The sequence below is a fragment of the Passer domesticus genome, chromosome 7 (assembly GCF_036417665.1).
Source record: "Passer domesticus isolate bPasDom1 chromosome 7, bPasDom1.hap1, whole genome shotgun sequence".
Lineage (NCBI taxonomy): Eukaryota > Metazoa > Chordata > Aves > Passeriformes > Passeridae > Passer > Passer domesticus.
The window spans coordinates 43049150-43074480 of NC_087480.1; the positions used below are offsets into that span (position 1 = coordinate 43049150).

Here is a 25331-nt window from a genome sequence, read left to right on the forward strand (position 1 = left end):
TTCAGCACAACGGGTTCTTCCCTTGGTTTTTGGATATCTTGCTGATTATAGCAATCCTGCTTGTCCCTAAAGAGAACTGCATTTCTACTTCTGAACGCAGCAGCACGATTTTAAATTTAATGTCAATCTTCTCCTTCCATTTTTTATTAGAACCTCAACTGAATAAAGTACACTTACAAATACACGCAGCACCACTCCCAGATATGCATGGCACCACCAGTTTTCATCTCTGTACAGCAGCTGCTCACTAGTTCATTAGTATTACAGCTAACACACTTTGCTCTGTCTCGGTTCATGCAGTCCTGAGAGGCAGGACATTCTGCACATCTGTTTGCTGTTAACAAAGATACAGAGGAGAAGGAACAGCACATGTATAACACATCTGGTCACAATTTAGCATTAACATGAATGGCAATAAATGGGTCTTGGTCTTCATTCCCAATTAGGAAATTAGCCATGCCATCAGCAGCAACATGTACTTCAACTGCTGTACAGAAGTCACCTTCCTTTTGCCCAGAAATGACATCACAGTAAGTGCCAGCAGGCAGACCGGTTTGCAGAGATACATTCAAGGGCCTGTGGAAAAGAATAAAGTGCTGTAAGCATTATGAGGACTCTAAAATGCTCCTCAAATCATACTGGAAACCTCAGATGTTAAGCAATTCTGGAATTATCCTCTAGCACTTCGCTGGACACTGCAGAACCTATTCAAGCACTACATGCTTCACATTGCTCGTCACCACAACCTACAGCTACTTATTACAGCCCTGACATACTCCCATTCTTTTATCATCTCATTCTCGTGTAAACAATTTCAACAGTTTTAAAACTGTTTAAAAACAGAACATATTCCTGAGTTTACAAGTTCCCTCATTACTATAAATTCAGACTTTGCTGGTTGACCAGACCCAGTCACACAGCCAGCTTCAGAACTGGGAAATATAAAGACCACACTACAAGGTCTAAACAGCCAAGACTGAAGAGTGTCTATGATAGAGTGGAAAACGCTACATTTAAATTGTCAATAACTGTCAATAATAATCCATAAGAAAGATCTATTCAAGTTAGCAACACCTAAAAAGGTTACATTAATAACAAGATATTTAAAATACATATTTAACATATAATAATTGTTTAATAATCATAACAAATTATACTTTATTTCCCTCTTACTCACCAGTCATCATTATTGAAGATGATGAAGCCTTTGTTACCACGGCCAAAAGCCACTTGATTGCTGCCATTGTCCCACCAGTTGGAGAAAGGCTCACCATCCACCACGTTACGGAAGATAACCATGTTCCTGGAAACACAAGCAATGTCTGCCTCTGCACCTGCAACACTTCTAAAGCCACATGGAGCAGGAAGCAAAAGCAACTGCTTTTACTTCTTGTTTCTCCCCAGGGCCCTACCTGATTTGACGCCAGCGATGTTCACAAACCCAGTCGTTGCCACAGGTCGTGTCCGCGTTGATGGTGACGGCCTTTGTGGAGCCATCTGCGTTACTTGGGGGTCCATACCAGTCATTGACATCCTGGCATTAAAAAGACAGCTTTAGATCTCCCGACTGAAAATGCAGAGAGCCCCTCTGGTGAACAAAGCTAGAGGGAGCATCAAAGTTTCACATCCAGCCTGGGACAGGGAAATCACTCGAAAAATCTGAAATGCCCTGGACTACTTCTGTGGCCCTGCTCTCACCCTTAATCCCCATGGATGGATCTTCTGCATCAACAGCTCACCTTTCCATTTTGAAAATATCTTGGCCAGCGAAAACTTGACATCACACGTGTGAGCCCATATGGATGGGCAAGCATGAAGCCAACTGCCATTTTATAGAGCCTGTTTGGTGGACAAACAAGGAATGAGACATGGAAGGAGGAACCTGCCACAGAACACACAGACAAACGAACCAAAGCAAGAAGCATCACCCACACAAGAGCAATCCCTCACCTGGCATCCCAGAAGGTTAGAATAGAAGCTCCACCAGCCCCGTGTCCTCTCTGGTTGTCGTGATTATCCACAAAGACCAGGGCTCTGTCGGAAGGCACAAAGCCCCAGCCTTCTCCCCAGTTCCTAAACAAAAACACAGACTTGAAGCTACCCTGTCAACTGGTGGATCCAGCGAATCCTGGATAAGTTGCAGCACCTTCATCCTTACTTTAAGTAGGCCATCTTTTCTCCGTCCCACTTGCGGAGCACTGTTCCCAGTTTGGCACCGTATTTGAATTCTGTCACTCGGCCATTTCCAAAGTACTCGCTGCCTTTGATGGGCTCTCCACCCAAATCAATTACCTGGTACAGGAAAGATAGAGCATGTCTTTCTATTCAAAACCCAAACAAATAAGACACTGCTTAACACATTGCTTTAAGCAAAGGGACAGTACTTGAGCTAATTATGTTATTTGGCTTTCTTGCAAAATTGTATGTAAGGCTATTTTCTCCTTTTAGCTCAGCCCAACTTGTGAACCTCTTTTCCATCTCTATCCTGTATCTCCTTGCCCCCAGCTGATCACTTACCCATGATTAAGGCTTGGGCTGTACTTCCTTTATATTTAGTACGGTCACCAATGCCTCCGCTTCCAGCAGTTGGGCATCCTTTCACTATGGAGCTAAAGAATGTTTCTATTTGCCTAGACTTTGCAGGCAAGATGCTAATTTAATAAAATATGTGCAGCAAGTTTGGCTTCTGCTGACTGAACCCAACACTCATCTGCTTGTTCCAATTTGTTATTCAAATAAATTAAAACACAAATTTGGAATATCAAGTAATAGATGTTATGCCATTGGAAAATAAACTTTCAACTCATAATCAACATATGTGTTCTGTTGCAATTTATTATCCAGAATTTAAAATTCAGGAAATGAAATATTATTTAAACCAATAGAATTGTTACACTAACTTCAATGTAGTAAATTTATCTCAATAAAATTTCCAAGTTAACTAATTCCAGTAGGTCCAAAAGAAGTGGGGCATTTTGCACATCAATGACCATTTATGGACAGATTTGGTATTTGTAGATTATGGTTGAGGATAGAATTGAGGATGATTTCTGTAGATCTGATTGGGCTCAGCCTATGCAAAGCACTGCCATGTATGACTGAGTCTGTACTGGGCCTGCAAGAAATATGTTTGAAAAGTAAAATGAAAAAAAATAAAGATTACCTCTTGGTAAATGAAAGGTTTAGTTCCTGCAGGAAACCACTGAGTATTTAGATCTTCCAGCTTGTCCAAGATGGCCTTGATATCCGCAGGCCACATGTGCTTGGCAGCATCGATGCGGAAGCCCGCGACGCCGAGGCCGATGAGCTGGTTCAGGTACGCGGCAATCCTGGAGCGCACGTGCTCCTTCTCCAGGGCCAGGTCCAGCAGGCTGACCAGGCGGCAGTCCCGCACCTGGGCAACAACTCTCAGATCAAACCCTTCTCCCCTGATAAACTCCATGCAGTGTTCTACACACCTTTTGAATGTTCTTGGCCTATATTACATGCCAAATAAAACCTTCAGTAGCCTTTGTTCCCCATGCATTTCTTTCCTTTGCAATGTCATCTACACAGAAGCTACAATAAGAAATTGAATTTATCCCTCTCTTCTGAAATTGAGACCAAGGAATACTTCCAAATTACAATAAAAAGCAAATAATAACTTCTGCCTTTTTTAGCACACTAAATATACTTTAGGAGCTTTAAATTGTCTTTATTAATTACATAAGCACATTTGTCTGAATCTGAAATTGAGCCATTGTCTCAAGTACAGCTATCCCTTTAAGAAGTTGTGTTCCTGATAGCAACACTAACCTCTATTATTAATTTGGATGGCTTTTCATGAGGCTTTTAAAAATTCCTTTAAAAAAATATCTCACTGTAAATGAGAGCAAAGAAATCACAGCACAGGATGTACATGAAAACCACAGTTGTAGGTTTACCTGAGATATATCATGATAATTCTCAATGTTTCCACTTCTAGATTTACATTTATGATCGTTAAAGTCCCAGCCAGAATAGGGCACAGCTGGGAAATCTTCAGTCTTTGCATTGAAATAGCTTCCACAAGTAGCATGGTCACCAGCCCCAGCATTAGCTCCACACATATGGTTGATTACTGCATCCACATAAATGTGCACCTAGAGAACAGTATCCACATAACAATTTGAAAAAGCTACTTCCCACAGCACTGTTAATTAATGTTCTCTCTCCCATACCTCCTGCCCTATCCCACCACTTCTGCTTGCTTGCTTCAGCCAATATTTTATTCCATTGTTTTATTAGCATAGAGCAAGGGTGGTAAAACATGCAGCTCAGCAGACAGGCAGGTAACACTGCACCCATTTTTTTAAATGGTAGAATCACTGTTTGGCTATATCCTTGCATTGTAAACACCAGAAGGTTTTAAAAGTACTTACTCCAACATTGTTGCACCGGGTCACCATGTCTTTAAACTCAGTTTCATTTCCAGACCTTGTGCACAGCTTGTAGCTGACAGGCTGGTATCTTTCCCACCATGGTTGCCAGGGGTCAGTAATGATAACGTTTTCATTTGGAGGTGAAATCTGTCAATAAAACAATGGCACTTGGCAACAGGATACTGAAAATGGTTAATTTCTTTGCCCAGTATTTTTAGAGAAATAACATTTTTAGAGAACAGGTAGATCCTCACTATCCTCTGCTTACACTGTAGTAGGTTGGAAACAAAAGACTGAGGCCTGGCCTTCAACAGGTAGAAAGCCAGTATAAAAATTAGGTCCATGAACAGAGTGGCCTAATTTTCTTTGTGACTTCAAGTTTCAAAAAGAAGCATCTGAAATTGAAGTACTAGGTCAGCAGAGGAAGGAAGTGACTGTATAACAACTGACGTAACATCCTGCCTTTAAAACTGATCCAACTTCCCATTTTTGTAATGCTTTGGATGAACACATTCTTGTCTTAATTCTTTTAAGTTTCCAGGTGAGTTCTACTTGTTCTACCTTTTACAGAAGGATACTTTTTAGGCAACAAGCTTTTGCTGCTACCTCCAAGCAAGTCATCATCTGAAAAATACTTCTGAGACTCTGCCACAGAATGGATTAAAATCATGAACAGGCATAGGCCACAGTCTGAGAAATCAGTTTAAAGTCCATCTGGTCTGGAAAGAAGGTTGCAAAGACAAAATGATTATTTGAAAATTATGGGAGAGTTCTCACTCAGGCCAGCTTGCAATCTCTTGGGCTACAAGAGACAGGCAGCCTTCGCATCTATTTTTCCTGAGCTATCTGACAGGCAAACGGAAATACTTTAATAAGTGGCAGCTCTCCTGCCATGCTACCCCACCCAAGTGCCAGTTCTGGTTCCACAGGAACACGTCGCTGTTGTTCAGACAGACCTGACTCACACAGGGACACCTTGACCAGAACCTGTGCTCAGTTCACTTCTGCCTGCTCACACCAGGTTCCTGCAAAGAAGGGTCTCTTAGTGGCTTACTGTGACCCTGTGCTACACAGAGAGAAACCTGCCAGTTTGGGTGAACACAGTCAGCAGCCTTTTGTACTTAATTATTTAACACCTTCAGCACTTTTTTGTTCTCTTTGGAAGCCTTTGTTCAGTCACAGTTTCATTTTACATTTATCTAGCTCTTAAGAGCTTTCCTTGATTTAAATAATATGAAGCAGATAAACATAGGTTACTCTTCACAGCAGTAAAAAAAAAAAAAAAAGATTTAGCAAGTGATGTGCAATTCTAATTCATCTAAATGTAATAGCACAGACTGCAAAACACACACTTTGGAGCAATGAAATAAATCCATGCTTACTCGAAGATAGCTGAAGAATATATTTGTCAGCATTTACTACTTCCATTACCAATTTCTATTTTTCTTGTTCAGTACCTGTCCTTTGACAAATTGAACATTTTCTGTGAAAAACAAATTATCATCTGTGTAGCAATTTCACTACCTACTGATAGGAGCAGACATACCTGAACTCCTCCAAATCCATTAGGAGCTAAGTAGCGTTCACACTCCTCAGCAACATCCTGCCAGCGCCATTCAAAGAGATGCACAATGGAGGTTCTCTTGGGGACAGTGTTGGGGTTGTACTGCCCCCAACAAAGCCCTACAACTAACAGCAGAAAATAGATCCCCATCCAGTGCTCTGTGATCAGCTGGGCTCTTCTAACTATCAATGTTCCTGCAAGAGAGTAAAGTACACATTAGAAAATACACAGTTAAAGGTAAACACCCATCCCTGGCATCACATTTATTTACCTGTTATTTTGTATGAGAACTGGATCTTATCTAAACTGTATCAAATTCCCATACTAACAGTCACTTTGTTCTCATGCACTTAAGATTTTGCCTAACGCAGGCTGCCCCCAGAATGTAAAAGCTGTGGTGTTATTAGTGTAAAGCCAAAAACTACCCCAAAGGGCAAAGGAATACTTACATAGACTGAAAAGGACATTTTCTTATTTTAATGTACATTATTTTTCATTCCTATTTATCATTGAGAGGCATCTTTTTTTCCAAATGGTGTTGCTACAACATGAACTTATTTGGACATGACCTTGCAGAGGAGCATATTTCTTACCATGATTTGTTATGAAACCCCAGATATTTTGGAGGTTTAACATACGTGAGTCTGTCATTCATGATATGCATGACATCTCTCATTCAAACAACAGCCTGAAACCTGGAAGATCTCTCAGACACAGAAATCATTAATTAATGTGACTCAAACCCAGAAATGCTAAATGTCTGATCTCTGCACACCTGCAGGATTTGTGTGCAGATATTCTCTTTTTAAGAACATGGGCGATGGCATGCAGATGTTAGAAATGCTGTGAAACTCCATAACCAAGAAATCTCCTTCCAAGTGCCCAAGTACAGAGTTCTGCAAAAGGAGCTTTCCAGAGGTTTGAAGCTACATTTCCTTCTGATGAGCTAGGCTAGGAACTGCATTTCCCAACTCATATCCTATTTGCATTTACCTAAAATTGCCTCTCCTTTTCCTCACCTAGAGATTGTTACAACATGTAACAAACCAGAAACCCAACAACTATCAAGGTTTACATTACTCTACTGAGAACCTTATTCTGCACTCTTCCTGTTTAGAACTTGATTTAGAGTCTGAGATACACAGAAGTCCTACAAGAAGAACTTCTGCAAACAAATGGCAGAACTAATACCTCCCTTATAGCAAAATACAGAATCTTGTTACTTTCCTGTAAGTAACTATTCTTTATAAAAAGTTATCTTACAGTAACAGAGCAAAGAGAGATTCCTGCCACAAGGGAAACCAAACACTTCAGTGAAGGTTTAAACATGAACACACTTGCCCTCAGGTTTGCTACACAAAGGAAATCAGTGATTTTCCTGATTTAATACGCACTTGGGAATGCACTGCTGAAAACTCCAACCTGCTGTGATACAATTAGCCAGATATAAATTGATATAAAATTTTATGAGACTTCGACTAAATTGCCCTGACTCCTGCTTCAAGGAAAGGATGATCCATATCTCTCAGGTAGCAGAGCACTCTTTGGAGCAAATTTAGGCACAAAATATAGTTTACAAAATGTAGAACCAGCCTTCCAGAGCCTACTGCTATCAGATGTCACTGCTCTTCACAAGCAGGCAGAGTTATTTAGAATTAAGCATTTGGTATATTTGGCTTTTCTGCTTGTGAACAAAATAGCTTTAATACCATTATTTACTTGTAGATGTGCAGTTAAGTATACAGATTAAGTTTCAACCACAAGCAGTTGTTCTGTGTGCTTCCATTTTCATGAAGAAATGCTTTTTGGCCCTGATAGGATAACCGTGCATTAACAGAAAATCAGCTAAGAAAATTCCATCCTCTCTGATAAGAAAAGGCATTTATTAGATTGGCAAGTTTTACTTACAGCAGTAAATACACAAAGCAGTAAATGACACAAAGTATTAAGAATAATATACCTTGGCCCAACCAGCTCCAAGGCCTAGGCCTTAAAGATTTGACGTAGATTTTAATTTCTCTGAAACGGGTTGATGGCCGCTCTGCCTTCAACACAAGCAATAATAAGGGAATGGGGATGTTGAAATCCTCACCGCACTCTGAAGGCTCTAGCTTCAAAATGTTTTTGAAACTTGGAAAAACGCTAAGAGGCCATGTGGAAGAGAGCAACTTTGCAATGCAGAGAACCGGGGAGCGGAGCGTCCCTGCAGAGCCCTGCCGCTGTCTTGGCCAGCACGGAACTCGGGTCACCGGGCCTTCTGCTGGGTCACGGCCGCAGCGGAGCCGCCAACACACCCGCGACCGCGCTCAGACCCGCGGCACGCCCGACGCGGAGCTGCGGGAGCTGCAGGCGCCAGAGGCTGTCACGGGGAAGCACGGCACTGCCCCATCCCTTCTGGCGGCTGCCCACAGAACCCCCTCAGCAGCCCCGTGTTGCCCGCGGGCGAAGCAAGCCCGCACCGCCGCCCCTCCAGGCTGCCGGCAGCGCTCCCCGAGCGGAGCGCGGCCCGGGCGCGCTGGGGCCGCCCCGCTCCGCCCCTTCCGCCGGGCGCCACCGCCGGGCACGGCGAGCTCGGCCCCGCGCCGCCCCCGGGACACCGCGGGCAGGGCACAGCTCCTCGAACATTCACTATCCGCACTTCCTTATAAAGTATTTTTGTCCTTGAGCACAGCACCATCTTGCTGTTATCCTACTTCGGCGCTCTGAAAATTCACTTGTGGGCCTTTGGTCCTGTACGTGTAGCTCAACATGGGTGTTAGGACATACTACTGTAGAACTATAGAAGCCCTCTAGGACTGAAGGAACAATTACACAGTCCCCACGGGAATGCAGCAAGTAAAATAAGAATAATTCCAGTAAAAGCACTTCAAAGGATTCTGGTAAGCCAGCTCCTATTGGAAAAAAATAGCAAAGATACACTTACTTTGGTCCAGCCACCAATACTAGTGATTTAGACTGTTTGTAGCTGGAGTAATGACAAATCTACAGCAGCCAGCTCCCACACCATCAGCTATCATTTAGTAGTTTATGAGATAACTTTTCCTTTAAATCCACTGGACTAGAATATCTTATCAATTAAATGACATTGCAATGTTTCCCACAGGTTTTAGACAGTTCCACTAACCAGCCCAGTATGTGGCAAATCCTATGTGACCACTATTACCATCACCCTCAACAGGGCAAGAACCACATCTATACCAGTTTTAACTGCTGCTCTGGTTTTAATGACTTCAGTCTCACCAGTGACAGTTTTCAAGCTGCAGATGAACAATGCAAGTTAATTACTGAGGAAGAACAGTGCCCAGGTTCAGAGTACAAATTCAGGCCCATGTATCAGTCCTTCTGCTTGGTCTCAAAGACAAGACCTGTCCTGCCCAAAACCCCAAGAACAAAAGTCAAAACAAAGAGAAGGCAGCAAAATGAAGAGAAGTTAAATAATTTATTAGATTTCACAAGCAATCTAACATACATTTATGATGTAGTAAGTCTTGTGATACTTAAAGATTACAGATATCTTTAAGACGGGAAAATTTATCATCTGCCTTAAATACTTTAGAAATGCAACTACGCACAGTTCAAGAGTCCTGATGGTGACACTGCTTCTTCCCCAGCTTGATAATACTTGAAAGAGAAGGAACACAAAAGGGACCTGGAACATCACAAAGGCATGTTAAAAGTAAGAACTACCAAAAAATAGTAGTGTTAGACTGGCTTTTCACAACTAAATTGAAAGATGCTTAGTGTTTTAAAAAGTGCTTAATGTCTCTGAAAAATACATCATAATAAATGCAGAATGTATTAATTTTATATTACGGAATGTTAAACAGTAATGTAGAATGAAACCCACAGGAAACATATAGGTCACTAGCAACAACACTACCTAAGTGCAGACAGCAATGTAACAAAACCCAAACAACCAGAAAGTAGCAGTGATTAATAGTTGATTATTAGTCCAGCTCCAAATACTTAATTGCAAGATATTGTTAATTTTCTTCTTTACTCAAAAAAAAAATAAACAAAGTAAGGAATGTATTAACTAAATCAACTCCAAATTGTTTCTCATGTACCAGGACAACAGTAATCATCAAATGATCTAAAATACTGGTCAACCCCCTAATATTAAAACTGCACTGCAATGTATTTTAGCCAACATATTATATTAATATGTTTTTAAAGTAAAACAAGGTGACTTGGTCAGTGTGAGCTCAGCACAGCTTCACACAGATCAGCTGGTGTGAACTAGAACTGTTTCACTAAGGAACAAATTAGTAGGGTATCTGAGGAAGAAGGTGAAGGCCACCTTTTAAGACTAAGAACCTTCATTGTGTCTATTCACACAACACAGACAACTCATTGGTTTCTTTTTCCCCCCCTGAAAAAATTTGCTTTTTAAAATTATTAGATTAGCTCAAGTTTAAAACATGTTAACTTCTCCCCACACCTACTCTATATGAAAACTTAAGATGCAGTTGAGTGCTACAGGAAACATTGCACAAAAAAGGATACAACAAGAAAGGATACACTCTGCATGACAGTATTATTGCAGTATTTACGCAGGAATGTTTCTAAAGAAGAACAGCAGAATGTGGTTTAATTTTACTTGATTCTCAGTATTGCACACACATAACTTTATGCTACCTAGCAAAAAAAAAAGCAAATATGCCTCTGTGATAAAAACCAGTTCTAACCCCTTATGAGATTTAATGAGGGCTGATGAATCCATAAACACTAAGCTTCATATTCAAAAGAAAATACATTTTTGATAACTTGAACTTTTAGGACACCAGCAGATTCTTCCATCTCCTTCAAGTCTTTGCCATTTTAAGACTCATTTTATTTCCATCAGGTCCAAAACCCAATCATATTTCCATTTAATGCCAGCTTTCAAACCACTTCTTCCTTATGAAGAAGCTGGAGACCTCTCAACATCAGTTTCTTCCACATAACTTTTCTGCCAAATAATTGTATTTTAGCTACATGAAAGTCACTGTAGGTGAACTTTTTGCCAGTCCATCGATAAAAAGACATTTCAGCCAAGCAAGGAGTTCTGCAGTATTCTATAAACCATATGTAATGTTTTGTCAAAAAAAAAAAATAAGGATAAAGCCTTTGCAGAAAAAAAAACCAAACCAAACAAAAAAACCAAAAAACAAAAAAAAAAAAACCAAAAAAAACCCAAAAAAAAAACCCCAAAAAACAACAAAACCCACCCAACAACAGAAAAATAACCCTAGACTTAAGCAGACCCAAGTTTTTATCATGGAATTTCACTTCATAAATCAGCATCCATCAGAATATTCCAGCAGGAACAGAAAAACAGTCATACAGAAATAGGGGTCAGCTTGACCATTACTTGGAAAATACAACAAGTATTTTTAATTAAACCTCATGGATCCTTAGAAACCTGGGTAACTCCATGGCACATTGCTATGATTACAACATATAAACAGCCAAGCTAAGTGAGAAGCTCTGCCCATGACAGAACAGCAGGGACACTTGTAAGAGGGTAACTCATGGAAGACTTTCAGGTGCACAATTAAATCTTGCCTCAGTATGGTTTGCTCACTCTAGAAAAAGTTTCTGAGTTGACCATCAAAACAATAACAAATAAGCACTTTGCTATTTTCTTTATGCAAATCAAGTATTTAGCATGTTTAATGAATTCAGAATTAATGTACAAAATTAGTTGGAAAAAGGGGGAATTCCTAAAAGAATAAAACTGCTCAGATTTCATCAGGTTCTCCAATAGCTAAATTGCTTCAATATTTTTTTAATATAAGAAACCACAGTAATCTTATTAGACACTAGATAACACAAATAGAAGGTTTTTTCTAACAAGAAAGGAGTGTCAAACAAGACTGAAATAGTCTTATAAAACTTGATCCTAACAGAACACTTTAGCCAAGGCTCTTTTCAATGACCAGTACAGAAGGTCTATAAAAAAGTGATCTTTAATTTGACACAATACAGATTTTGCAAACTACAAACAGTAATACTACACAAAATAGGAAGTAAGACCAAAGAGAGAGAAACAAGCCTAAACCTGATTTTAAAAATCATTAGACAATGGATGGAATGAAAAACCTACACTTAGAGTAGCTGTTAAAAATAGAAATACTACCATCACAATAACCACAACGTGGGCTTTACAACCAATTTGTAAAATTCAAAAACAAATGTTCACATCCTTTATTTTCTTCAGAGTAACAAGGATCAAGCTCCAGATTAAAACCACACCATGGGTTAAGTAATGTTTCATAAGCACTCGGGCTAAAGACTCCAGTTAATTCTGTTTTAAGTGAAGACATAACCAGAATGATCTTGACTGTAACCAGAAATTAAGGTCAGCGCCCTTTAAATATGAGTTAATTCATGTATCAGAGGATACATGAGAAAGACTGAGAAATAAATGCTTTTTATTCTTGCACCAGTTACTTCACATGGTCACTTTCGAGTTCACTATGCAAATGTTTGCAGGCCATGAAACCACTCAGGTAAATTAGAGCTGATTTTGCTTGACTTACTCTCACATAAATGAAATGCTCAAGAGTAGGGAGCAGTGAAGTAAAGCTACATGATAAGAAATAAAAGTTAAATAGCAACTATCTGCTGGAAGATACTTTCCCATTATGTTTAAATAATGCCAAAAATCAGGACCTACACATTCCACAACAAAGGAAGCCTTGATCAATGCAACATTAAGCAGCATTTTCTGACAGAATATCCTTCGCTAATTCAGACAAGTTTAAAGGTTGCCCCAACAGCACTAAGAACTCATTTCCTGAAGTTAGCAAAGATTCTTTACTGCCAGCAGAAGTTTATTGCTGAAACCAGTTCTTCAGGATCACCTTACAGCAGGGATGGAAAGGAAGGAGGTAAGAGGCAACACTTTTCAGTACCAAAACCCTGGGAGATGACTAAAAGATAAGTGGTCCGATTCCACAAAATTATTCTCCTTATCTTTGCAGATTAAGGATTAGAGAAACTGACAAATGCCCTACGAGATCAGGATTAGGAACATAAGTGGCCTCTGAGTTTTTTAACACAGGAAAAAGGAAAAGTTTTAAACTTACACCAACTATATACCTTGCACTCTGTTTTTCTGATATAAGCACACATTTAAGAAAATAAATTTGTACGGAACATTTCCTCTCCATCATCGCTACTCCTAAAGAAGCTGTTAAAGAGAGAGTAAATAAAACCAAGCAAACACTAACAAAAAAACCCAGCCCAATTCTTTTTTTTTTACTTTCAGGTAGAGATCCATACCTTGTGCAGGGTTTTACTTTTTTCTTTTCCCTTCGTTGGCATCCTGTTTTGGTCTAGCTGAACGAGCAAATTGCTGAGATTCTATTAAGGACTACAAGTGCCTGGTAATACAAGTCAGTTAGGAAAGACAAAAAAGATTACTCCTACAAATTAGTCTAGAAAGTGACCTTTATCTGTGAATCAATTCCACTACAGTATGAAGTATTATAACAGTGCCTTATTAGTCTAAGATTAGGACCTCACTGATAAACAGTACAGGAGTTATTAGAGAGCCCATAAGGAGGACTAACTGGGAATGGGTTAGATGCAAACAGGGTAACTACAGTAGGATAAATGTTTGATATTCACAAACTTCCAACCCAGCATGTTAATTCTTAACTTTGATGTCACAGTATTTGAGAGGAAAATCAGTAAAAGCAGCAGATGCTGGGGTTAATGTGAGTATAAAGAAACTGAAATAAACTATGAAATATTTAAGTGAAAAGTAAGAAAGGACTTTCACACAAAAAAATGCTGTGCAATCAAAAAGAGACAGTTGCAGCTGAAAAACCTATCTAGAACCACTTACTCTTACAGGAACATTTCTTATGATCATGATTCTGTAAACACACATCTAATCAAGTACAAAATCTTGAATTTAATTTAAATACAGTGATCATACAAGCTAAATTATCTTCTGTATTGTCTTTGCAGGATCAAAGATGTAAGACCAGCAAATTCTGTTCTTAAACCATGACTCCATGTTTCAGAAGGCTGGTTTATTATATTATGATATCTATTACAATGCTATATTAAAAACTATACTAAAAGAATAGAGAGAAAAGGATTCATCAGAAGGCTAGAAAGAACAGGAATGGAATGCAATAACAAAGGCTTGTGACGCTCAGAGTCCAAGCCAGCTGACTGTGATTGGCCATTAATTAGAAACAACCAGCATGCACCAATCACAGATGCACCTGTTGCATTCCACAGCAGCAGATAGTTATTGTTTACATTTCTTTCCTGAGGCTCCTCAGCTCCTCAGGAGAAAAATCCTACTCAAGGATTTTTCATAGAAAAATCCTACTCAAGGATTTTTCATAAAATATCATGGCTGCATCTGTGTTTTCTTCAGCTACCATAAACAGTGCACTGTGTTATGTTGACAGGTTTTCTTAAGGCCTTTTTTTATTTTGCAGAACATTGTGACAACAAAACTTGGCAGAGATGACAAAGAACATAAATGCTTGAAGAAAAGGATACAACCACCATGGGTTTTTCAAATAAGACATAGCCATTTGCTTCCTTCAGTGCTTTAGCAGCTGCTTTCTCATTGGGAAGTCCAATGAAAGCCTGTCCCTTCATCCGGCCTTCTTTCATCAAACGGATATCAAACCTAGGGGCACAGGGGAGAACTGGGAATGACTCATGTTTAACAAACCTTGCAGATTTCACAGTACAAATGCACAATTCTCATGCTTCAGGTGGGAGAAATAGCAGAAACAGAAGCAAAGCCTACAAGGAGGCGTGATGTCCTTGGAAACATTTTGCTTGGGGAAACCATTTACTGAAAGGTAATATTAAACTGCAGGATAGCAAATTGATGTGCAGTACTACTAAACAAGACATATGCAAAATTGTCAGATACACACAGTCACCCACACAGTTCATTCTGTGTCACACAGCCAAGAAAAGCAAATCTGAGAAAGAAAATATAAAGACAAAATAATAGGGTCTTCAGTCACTCATCATAAAATAATTCGATTTCTTAATCTTCAGAAATGAAGATTTTTAGGTCTAACACATTTTTGTTTATGCAGAAACACAGAAAATGTGGCTATTTTTAAAATTCCAGTTTCCAGAAGTGTCATAGAAATCAATATAGAAGGCTTAATTCTAACCAAGTATGAAATGAACTCACATATTGCGTTCCACCTCTGACTGGAAGTCAACATATCTTCCAAAAATGAACTTAAGGTCCTGAAATTAAAGTGTAAGTGTAAGATGAATGCTAAGAAAAAGCCCTTTTGATAGATATTTCATTTGCTTGTTTACTTACTTTTTCTTGAACTTGTTTAGCTAAATTCTTCACATATATCCTGCAATTTGGATCACCTGGCTCATAGTTTTTGAAAACAGAATATTTTTCCATTTCTTGAAGAAAAAAAAAACCACATGCTTTAGTTCATTTACTTTGCACATTTGCTCAGTATAAAATAATTTACTATACACTCAATTAAGAAAATAGAAACTTATTTAAGCTATTTGTTGCAACAAATCAAAAAGCTGTTACTAGATAATCTAGTCTCACAGTTATACCTTCTCTAGAAAGTCTGTTTTTTTCTAGATCCTTTCTAGAAATAAATTCTGATGGTATTTCATCATCCTCCTCTTCAGTTTCCATTTTATCATTTGAGCTAGGAGCTGGGAAAATCCTTCCAAAGCCTGTATTATTGATTTCTTCTGTGGTTGCATAAAGGTCTGAAATTTCAACAAATTATGTAAGTGGTTTATACCTTTATTCACACCAAGATCAAGAGCCAGCAAAAAAACCACACTCTTTCCAGCAACATTATAATAGAGCAGACTTTGTAAGGCAATTTGAATTCACCCTTAAAAATGAGTCTTAATCCCTGGTTTGACAAAAGCACCTGCAGTGTACAGTCCTATAAAACCCCATGTAGTACAAATAAAGGCCATGGCACACATTATTTAGCATAAAACTTGCTTTGCTGTTCAATCCTGTATCCATTTCATTATTTTCCCTTAAAGAAACTGGATATTACTGTAAAGTACCAAGAAGCACAGATTGACCATAACCCTCTAAAAAGCCATCACACCTCATTGTTATCAGTGCCCAGCATGTTTATGGGAGATAATCAGTGCACCAGAGAAAAGGGGTTGGCAATCACTCGGATGCTGCTCTCTAAGAGCTGGAAAAGGAAAATCTGATATATTCATTTGTACCATAAAATACTGAAAATTTGTAACATTTGCATCCTAACATTTAAAAGATAGTGCAATTCACCATAAACCATAGAGCACATAGGAGAGACACCTTTAAAAATCTCTGGATCCTTTCCAAAGCTTGTAACATGGGAAGAACAGCAAATACAAATATGATGCAACTTGGTGTTGAAAGCTCCAACACAGTAAAGGAAAAGAATTATTTCCTGGTGTAAATTTCAGCACCCGTTTATATGCTGAAGCCAAATGACTTGAACATTAAATACATTTGAAGTATAAACTCTCTTACCATTTTTTTCTTCTTTTTCTGGGTTTGTCTGAACAACAGCTGGGATCTCAGTACTAATATGAAACTCTATTTTTTTATGACCTACGTGCTGCAGCTGCTCAAAGACATCTGAAGGTGACAGTGTAGGGTGCGAGTTACTGTTTAAAACAACAAGAGATTAATTAAAGATTCAGACACTGATTAATGCATGGTCAAATACAAGATTTCTTCCAGTTAGATTTTATGCTGCTGTTTACCACAAACACACATTCTTCATTTCACCTAACAGCGTTTCAGGTGATTACAACACTGCAGATACAGAAGGTATGTCTGGCAGTGGGAGCAAAACCAACCATCACATACCACAGTACAATACACACAGACATTTATTAAAACCTTCACCAGTAACTTCAGCATGAAAAAAAAACTGGCCTTGCTGCTGCTCTCACCTAGTATATAAAATATACAACATTTTAAAAAAGTGTAGCAAATCACTTGGAGGAAGCAGGCAGCCATTAGTAAAAATGCATTCACAATCATTCATCACAACATAGAAATACTGCACTGCTGTCCACTGTGGCACAGAACTGCAAGAACAAGAACTGTTCTAAGACCCAAACTTACTTTAAAGCAAGGCAGTTTCTATTCTTCCAGTGTCACACTTTTAGTTTTTAAATTTTTTTTAAGAAGCAGCCCAAACAATAAATCCAAACTGCTTCATCACAGCTGTGATGTGAAACTAGTTATCTTTTTAGGAAAAGGAATTTCTATTAGTTTGACAGGAAGCTTGGATCAGGCACACTTTAAGGTTGTTGAGCAGACTTTAGTTCAAACTAGAGGAAAATTTGAATTTTTAGGGCAATAAAACCAATAGGATAAGTGCAAAAACCACAAACCTGTGGGAAGTACACACAGGAACATTCAACATGTCTTTAATTCTTTGTTTTTTTCTAACACCACGCTTCTTTGTGTTTATTGGTCTTTTGGGCTGAAGGGTTGCCAATTCCATCAACTTGGTCATTCTATTTTAAACAAAAATAAAAACAAAACCAAACAAAAATAAAACAAAGAGGTTTACAGTCTATTTGAAAGTACTTATTTTAAAAACCTTTTTTTCCTTAAAGCCCTTGACATAGAACTTCTCAGAATACAATTAAAAAACTAACTACCTTAAAACTGAAGCTGTAACACATAGAAAATCAATATACACAGAGCACTTAAGGACTGACCAAAATCCTCACATGTCAGTCATGCCCTTCCTTCCCCAAGCATGCTCCTTACTGGGACACTGAAGCTGTAATGGCCCACAGCTTGAACCTGATTTTATAATACTCAACAGGGTTACCTTTTTCCAAATGATGTGTTTTTCCAAATACAGCATAGGGACTTTCTGATTTACTTCTCAGTTTAGACAGCAGAGGAAAAAGCTGCCTTTTAATTTAGAGTTCGTTTAAAGATTAAAAAAAAATACAGCTATTATGTAATTCAGTCCAAAAACTGCAAGAGAATCCTCAGCAGAAATATTATCACCCCTAGCAATACCTGCAGATAAGTTGGTGTGCACATACGATTCAGGCTCAGGAGTCAATTTAGAAAGATGTGGAACAATGAAGACTTCAGAAAACAATCTAATTTCTGCTTCCTTATATCTGCACTCTTCAAGATGAGTTTTTGTTTAGTTGGGTTTTTTTGAACACAGGAACAAAGGAAAAGTTGCACACCAATAGGCCACTTTCCTTTTCTTATTGCATTTATACTTGCACTGTTCTTCTGCACTCTGAAGTTTCTCTAAGCATCTGGAAAGATTTCTACACACTCTCTACAAGATGGTACATCTATATTCTGCAAACATTACCACTTGCTGAACTAGAAGCTGGAAAAGTAAAACCACCCCTTTTAGCAAGCCCAAAACCTTGCAAATGACTGTAAAATGCATACCTCTCCTTTTCCTCATCATTATCACTTTCATATTCGGATTCATCCCCACTAGACAGTCCTTCTTCCTCTTCAGGCAAAGGAGGCTCTTCAGGAGGCAGAGGTGGGATTGGGGGAGGTGGCACAGGCACTGGTAAATACTCTTCATACTAATGATGGGGAAAAAAGTTGAAAAATTAAACTTCTTGAAGGAAAAATCCTAAACATATCTTGTTTTCTTAAGAACAACAGTCAAAGCAATTAATGAACTTTTGACAAGTATGTTTATAGGGATCTAGATACCATTTTAGTAAACTACATTACTAATGAAAAACTTTCCACAAGCAAAAACAAAAATCTGCTTTCTGAAGCATAGCAGTAATGGTTTAATTCTTTTAAGTTGAGATGAAAAAAAACCACGGCAGCCATGGCCTTGGATTTTCACTTTGCTCTCAGCTTCAAGGACTTTCCTGAGAAGAATACAGTCCAAGCATATGGGTGAAGGCTTAGGCTGCAAAGCCATCTCAGTTTCAACAGTGAAGCAACAGTTTGAAACATTCCTGTGCTGCTACCATAGATGGGTATTTCTTTGTTCAAAGTATAGTCCAAAGAATTGCTTTAGAAGACCAACATGTACCTAGTGAAATGCAGCAGGATTTGCAATCCTCTAGAAATTTACATCTCCTACTATGCTGCTAACAATTTAATTGTGACTCAATCCTACAGAACTGAAAATGTATTTAAAATGTTACCATTGGAGGACGAGCAGTAATTGGTCCAAAAGGTGGAGGAAGATTCATTTTATTCATCAGATGGAGTACCTGAAATGAGTCAAAATAAGTAGGTTTCCTTTGAATAAGTGATAACAGTTCCTTGTTAGGTAGAACAGCCAATCACTCCTGGCAGGTGTAAATCAGCACAGTTTTAATGTTTGTGAACAATGTAAAACTTGCACTTGAGATCCAACACTAATAGTCAGTACAAGGAACACCCTAACAAGGCTAATAAAAAGCATACAGCATCTTCTCAGAATGAAATTCCAGGTACTCAAGTTATATCTAATTAGGAAGAGCATATCCAGTTAAGTCTTCAGTGTCAATTAAGTAATCTACCTCAGATTAATAAAATCTCATTACCTCAGCACAGTAAAAAACTAAGATTGGTCAACACCATCACAGAAAATCCAAGTTAGTATTTACAATGACATAAATAATTACTTCTGTGGATAATTAAAAGAGGAAAAATTGAATGTCTTGAATTTTATACTTTTTTTTCCTGTTTTTTACTTACCTGGACATAAAATTTGGGCACGCTTGCCAAGGCATTTGCTATATTTGCTAGAATTGCACTTGAAGGTGGTGGATACAAATATTTGAGGCAAGAATTGATGGGAAAGGTGAGGCTGAGGAAAAAAAGATTGAAAACAAGACACCTTAACATTACTGCCACTTAATCACCCGTAACAACTAATGATTACTAGAGGCTTAACTACTGATTACATCTGAAGTAACACTGAAATATTTCCCCTAGAACAGTTTTGGGCCACTTAGAATGCCTTTAACATCCTGGAGTAGTCCCCAGTGCATGACAGATTTACTGGGCTTGGGCACACTGGAAGTATCAAGCCATGCAGAAGCCTAAAGCAAACAGAAACAATCAACATGTCCTAAACCAAAAGCACAGCATAGCAGCCTGCACAAATATCAGAAACTCAATGCTCAAAGGGCTGCATTAGCTTCAAAAAATGTACTACTTCATGTGTGCTAAAATGAAAACTGGAGAGGAAGGAAGAAGCATCAGGAAAAAAGTCAGTGATATTGTGCTGTTAACACTGGGAGAACTCCAGCCCAAGAAAGCAATGCATGGTGCTGGAAGGCTGTTCTGCCATCCACAAGCTCAAAGCACCAGTCACTATGCAGATGTGAGCATTTTAAACTTGAGGAACTGAAACTCCATCTTTATCACAGCTCCTGCATGCCCAAGGAACAGTGGCATAGGAGTTATTGTTTGGAGCATCTTGTTCAACAGTACATAACACATTTCAAAATAATCTGTAACAAAATAAAATAATTAAGATAAATAAAACCCCAACACTAACCCATGGTTGGGTGCAATTCCATTCTCTATTTTAATACAGTTTGGTTCTATCTTCTCTTCTTCTTTCACTGGTTCTTCCAAACTGAAAATTAATTTAGTCTTAATTAAAACAGGGCAAAAATTAGGTATGTCTAATGTAATATATAAAATATGCATCATCTATTAATAAATATAAAAATAAATTACCACAGGTGTTTATAACATCTTTTACCAATTGCATTACTACAGCTGTTACCAATTCTTCATAATTAATTAATGAGTATAATTACAGTAGCGATAGCCTTCTAAAATAAATACTTATGCAGATTTAAGTAAGACTCCCTATATTCAAACACTCCTGACTTAAACCCACTCAAAGGAAAATAATTTAAATTATTTATCATGCACTCTCTTCAGAGGCCATAAATTCAAAGGTATTAAACTATTGATTTGTTCACATTCAGAAAGTGGAATAAATAACTCGAAAACTCTACTATAGTATTTTTAATTAAGCACTATCATATAGCTTTTGTCACTTATTTGCACATTTCACAGGTGCAAATGACACAGTTCTGTTGGGAGGAATGCAGTCACTGTCCTATAGATCTGAACCTGTCTGTTAAGACTTCCAAGTGGTTACAATTTATCCTTTGAGTCACAAGTACTACATAAGTACCATGAATCTAGAATCCCCTTTCCCTGACCACAAACATAACAAGGACATACCAAACATAACATAACAAACACATACCTTTTGCACTTGTCTGAGACAGAAGGCTGGCTAAGTACCTGTGCACTCTCTTGCTCCTTTGCAAATTCAACAACTAATGTATGACCCAAAAGTTTCAGCTGATGCAGTCTTGATAAAGCCTTCAAGTAATTACAGCGGAGAAGAGAAAGGGAAGAGGACAAACATGAGAACTGTTTCAAAGCATAACTGCTTTTCCTTTGAGTGGCACACTGGCCATAGGATGCAGTCCCAACTGCTTTAAGCTAAGCCTGTGCTAGTGTGGACATGAGAGTTCTGCACTGTTGGTGTCCTCCCAGCTCTGCTTTTAGCAGCATTTCCTGCTGGCAGGAAGGAAAGGGACCAGGCTGCACAGCCAGAACCACTGCAGAGGTTGGTCACCTGAACACAGCAGCAGCCTTAACAATCAGACTTTTCACACAGCCTACTAAATTGCTGGAATTTCAAGTAACCAACCTTTTGCTCCTGAAGTACAAACATGCTAAACTCTGTCAGCAATAGCTAGGAATTTTAAAATCAAGATTTTGACAGTGGTGCTAGGAAGATCCAGCATTCCTCAAGTCCAGAGCTCAGCAGGCTGCTAACAACTGGCACAAGCACCTAACTCACCACTGTTCACCTCACACAGTCTTTTAACTTTTTTAGTCCTTTAAAGTGTGGCCTAAAAAAAACCTATAAGCAATGCAAAAAAACCCCAAACCCAAGGTATAAGGGGGAAATTCTGACACTTAACCAGACTAGTATTTAAAAAGCATTATTAGTATAACTTTTTTGGCATACATATCTCCTATTAATACAGTAGTTTTCTTATCAAAGTTGGGCATTCAAGGCAGACTTGGACTGTGAGAATCACTAGGGCTGACTTTTATGGTAAACACACAACTAAACAAGGAAACTCTGCTTGGTTTACAGTTTGTATGTAAATGCACACATCCTAACAGTGTCCTGATCAGTCTCAGCTTCAGTAAGTCTGCCAGGCTCTGTGTGACAGGCTGGGTCAGATGACTTCCACAAACCCCTTTTGATTCACCTTTCTTAGGACTCTAGGAAACAAGAGAACTGTTCAAGAATTTTATCAAGTCCTGCAGGCAAATCCTGAAACAGAACTCTCATACTACATTGTGGGGCTTTGTTTTTTCCTAGCATTAAGTACCAGATGATGTGTAATTAGAGCACTGGCAATTCAGTGCTTTGCTAAAACATTTAGTAACAAACTCAATACAAACCTTTGCAGCTGCATTTTCACTGGGAAAGGTGGCAAAAGCAGTATGTTTCTAGAAAACAAACAAACAAACAAAAAGTTATAATGTATTTGAATCAAAAATGTTAAGAGATTACGTGTAAAACATTGAGCCACAAGCACTTTCTTAGTTCAAATTTACATATTTGAAAGCTTCCAGATGGGAATCTAACTCCCATTTGGGACAGACATGAAGGACTAGAAACCATTTTTCTTAAGAATTTTGGAGAAGTACCTCTTGCAGTCAAAATTAATGCATGAGCTCAGCAGTTTGACAAATACAGGACAAATGGGTGTTTTTTTTTAGTGAGCAAAACCCATTCTAAACTGCAATAAAGTACATACAGATACAGAGTTTTAATTCTCTTCTAAACCAGAAAACTCATTTGAGCACCACACAAAACATTTTCATCACAGCAACTCTTACTAAAAGTAACCCTCTTCTTGCTACAAAAGTTGTAACCATTGTGCTCTGAACGTTTGAATGGCTTCTAACCTTCCCCCCTAATTTTCCAAATTAAATCAAGTGCTCACAGAATACACCTTTCCAAGCTGAATTTATTTTAATAAACTTTATTACCCCGTATTGCCACTACATAATTCCGTACCCAAAATATCATTGTAACAAAGTCCGTATATCTGATATCCTATAAAGCACGACCCTGATAAAATATGCAGACATCTATCTGCGATTCTGCAAAACACAAGGCTCTCCACGAAGAGCACTTATCACAAAACAAATACATCCATGTTTTCATAATCAGGGGGCAGAAGAAAGCACACCAGAGATTTCAATGGACCCGTGAAACTGCCTGCCCGCCCGCCCACAGGCCCTTCCGCACGGCTGAAGCCCAGCCCCGCCGGCAGCAGCCGGAGGCCAAAGCCGGGGCGCGGGGCTGGCGGCGGGCGGCAGCGAACGCGGAGCCGGCCCCGTCCCGACCGTGTCCCGCCCGCCCCGCGGGGCCCCCGGCAGCGGCACCCCGGCCCTCACCAGCCGCCCGTGGTCCGACAGGACGCGCACAGACACGGCCCCGAAGTGCTGCAGCAGGTCCTCCTTCTCCGCCGCCGTCAGCTCGGCGGGCAGGTGCCGCACCAGCAGCGTCCGCCCGCGCCGCCGCGAGACGCCGGGGTGCGGCGGGACGCCGGGGTGCGGCGGGCCGGCGCCCAGCCCCGGGCCGCCCGCGGGTCCCGGCCCGCCCGCCCGCAGCTCCTCAGCGCCCGGCGCCGCCATGGCCGCGCGCGGCCCGCAACCGGCGGCGCAAGTCGCGCGAGAGCCGGCGGCCTGGGGTCTCGCGAGACTGGCGCCCCCGGCGGAGGCGGCGGGAAGCGCGCGCTGCGGCGGCAGCGGCGCGTGCGCGCAGGGCCCGCCTGGGGAGAGGCGCGGTGCCGCTCCCCTGACCCTGTAACGCTTGGAGCTGGTCCTGCACCAAATCCTAACGAGTGAGGAGTGTTGCTCTCAAAATGCCCTCTCCTCGGCCTTCAATTGCAGATTTGTCTCTGAGTCCCTCCCATGAACAGGGAGGTACTGAGGCGTGGCTGGCACTGTGTCCGGCCAAGGGAAACCCATAATTACAACATGTGAGGGGATAATCAGCGTGTAAGCACTAAGCATGGACAGATTGCTGCCAGCCACCACAGCAGCCACACAGGCGCTCCAAAGCTGTCTTGTTCTGGAGGATGCCGGCTGTGATCTTAAGAGAGGGAAATCTCAGATGTTGACTGATGAAATCTCGCCGTGCAGAATTAGCTGTTTGCTGGCTGGCAAAGCCGTGCCTGCCTGTGTCACTGTTGCCACAGGCTGTGGGGCGCACAGAGGCGCGGTGCCGGGCCTGCAGCGCTTGCCGTGGCTCGGAGCAGCTGGAGCACACAGGGCCGCCCAGGCTCTGGCCCTGCGCTGGGGTGTTCCCACACCTCTCCATAGAAAAAGCAAGGCCTCCGGTCCATAAAGTGCTCAAGGCCCCTTCAGTTTTCCTGAGCGGTCATGATGGACATGGCGCTGTGTGCACAGTGCACCTCAAGGGTCTGGGCTGTCCGCCTTTGGTGACTGAACACTGACACTTTGGGCAAAGACGTGGCACAGCAGTCCCTTTAGGTCGATCAGATGACAATCCAAATCCATCCAAATGAGTTTAGGAAGGAGTTGGGTAAAAAAGGAGCTTCTAAGGGGATCAATGAGAAAAGCAGAAATGTTGGAGCAATTTCTAATGGGATCTGTTACTGCATTTTTGTTGCTGCCATAAGTATAAGCTAGGAAATATCTATGAAGTAGAAAGCAGGTGGAATAATTGACACAGTGTGCAAATAAAGCAGTGTATTTTCTCTCTTGATAAGCCAGCAGTACTGTTTTGTTTGTGATTTTTTTTTTTCTGAGGCTGTTGAAACTTTAAAAGTAACACTGGCCAGCCTAGCCAGTTCTGTGTGTGGCTTGTGGTTTGTATAAAGTCCAGAAGATTTTCTGGGGCATGCTGCTCAACGTGCAATTGTAGCAGATGGGAAGATAACAATTGTAAATGCAAGCCTGTGGTGGCTGTGCTGCTGCATCCTGTTTAAATTGGCTTGACTTGTAGTTCACTCCTGGGTAATGACTTCAGAGAACTTTTTATACAGCAGATCTGTGAAACTTGTAGGCACAGCAAACCTTCCTGTTTCCCTTGTAGCCTTCGAGTACATTCCAATTATTAATGTGCACATCATTCACCAGATGGTAAAACAACGATAGAACTTCAAATATGATTTCCCCTCAGAACTAAGGATCTCTGTTCCCGGTGGTGCTTAGAGAAGGCTGAGGAAACTATGTACTCTTTAGTTAACTAAACAATTGACAAGAACTGTTTCACTTGAAATTACTAATCTCATGGCTCTTCAGCCCACCTGTTCCTCCTAGCACAAAATCCCCCTCAAATATA

At 40.1% G+C, this 25331-nt stretch overlaps 2 protein-coding genes across 5 annotated transcripts; both read right to left on the bottom strand.

Annotated features, from left to right (window-relative positions):
* Positions 1 to 108: 108 nt before the first annotated feature.
* Positions 109 to 9065, bottom strand: LOC135304993 (pancreatic alpha-amylase-like). Of its 2 annotated transcripts, none has more exons than XM_064428065.1 (11): positions 8057 to 9065; positions 5947 to 6158; positions 4401 to 4547; positions 3924 to 4121; positions 3164 to 3394; positions 2159 to 2292; positions 1951 to 2073; positions 1740 to 1839; positions 1413 to 1534; positions 1178 to 1303; positions 109 to 576 (listed from the first exon to the last, which is right to left on the bottom strand). In XM_064428065.1, the coding sequence occupies exons 2-11, from the start codon at positions 6112 to 6114 to the stop codon at positions 387 to 389; spliced, it is 1539 nt and encodes a 512-aa protein (XP_064284135.1). In that variant the 5' UTR covers positions 6115 to 6158; positions 8057 to 9065; the 3' UTR covers positions 109 to 386. The 2 variants fall into 2 exon arrangements, with proteins under 2 accessions (XP_064284135.1, XP_064284136.1); XM_064428066.1 differs by having other exon boundaries at positions 7925 to 8224.
* Positions 9066 to 9384: 319 nt separating this feature from the next.
* LOC135304987 (RNA-binding region-containing protein 3-like) lies at positions 9385 to 23674 on the bottom strand. 3 transcript variants are annotated; one of them, XM_064428048.1, is made up of 15 exons: positions 23417 to 23674; positions 22412 to 22459; positions 21189 to 21307; positions 20460 to 20540; positions 19652 to 19763; positions 19114 to 19182; positions 18386 to 18531; positions 17344 to 17469; positions 16469 to 16605; positions 15532 to 15693; positions 15272 to 15366; positions 15134 to 15192; positions 14476 to 14608; positions 13234 to 13306; positions 9385 to 9613 (listed from the first exon to the last, which is right to left on the bottom strand). In XM_064428048.1, the coding sequence occupies exons 1-14, from the start codon at positions 23654 to 23656 to the stop codon at positions 13247 to 13249; spliced, it is 1587 nt and encodes a 528-aa protein (XP_064284118.1). In that variant the 5' UTR covers positions 23657 to 23674; the 3' UTR covers positions 9385 to 9613; positions 13234 to 13246. The 3 variants fall into 3 exon arrangements, with proteins under 3 accessions (XP_064284118.1, XP_064284117.1, XP_064284119.1); XM_064428047.1 differs by having other exon boundaries at positions 9385 to 10529; XM_064428049.1 differs by having other exon boundaries at positions 9385 to 10602.
* Between the last annotated feature and the right edge of the window lie 1657 nt (positions 23675 to 25331).

Coding starts and splice junctions, on each gene's coding strand:
- LOC135304993 (XM_064428065.1), bottom strand. CDS start 6,114: ATGGGGATCTATTTTCTGCTGTTAGTTGTAGGGCTTTGTTGGGGGCAG. Junction 4,122..4,400: donor CCCGGTGCAACAATGTTGGA/GTAAGTACTTTT, acceptor ACTGTTCTCTAG/GTGCACATTTATGTGGATGC. Junction 1,535..1,739: donor GATATTTTCAAAATGGAAAG/GTGAGCTGTTGA, acceptor TTTTAATGCCAG/GATGTCAATGACTGGTATGG.
- LOC135304987 (XM_064428048.1), bottom strand. CDS start 23,656: ATGGCGGCGCCGGGCGCTGAGGAGCTGCGGGCGGGCGGGCCGGGACCC. Junction 19,764..20,459: donor GGAATTGCACCCAACCATGG/GTTAGTGTTGGG, acceptor TTTTTTCCTCAG/CCTCACCTTTCCCATCAATT. Junction 15,694..16,468: donor AGAAAAAGAAGAAAAAAATG/GTAAGAGAGTTT, acceptor TTGAAATTTCAG/ACCTTTATGCAACCACAGAA.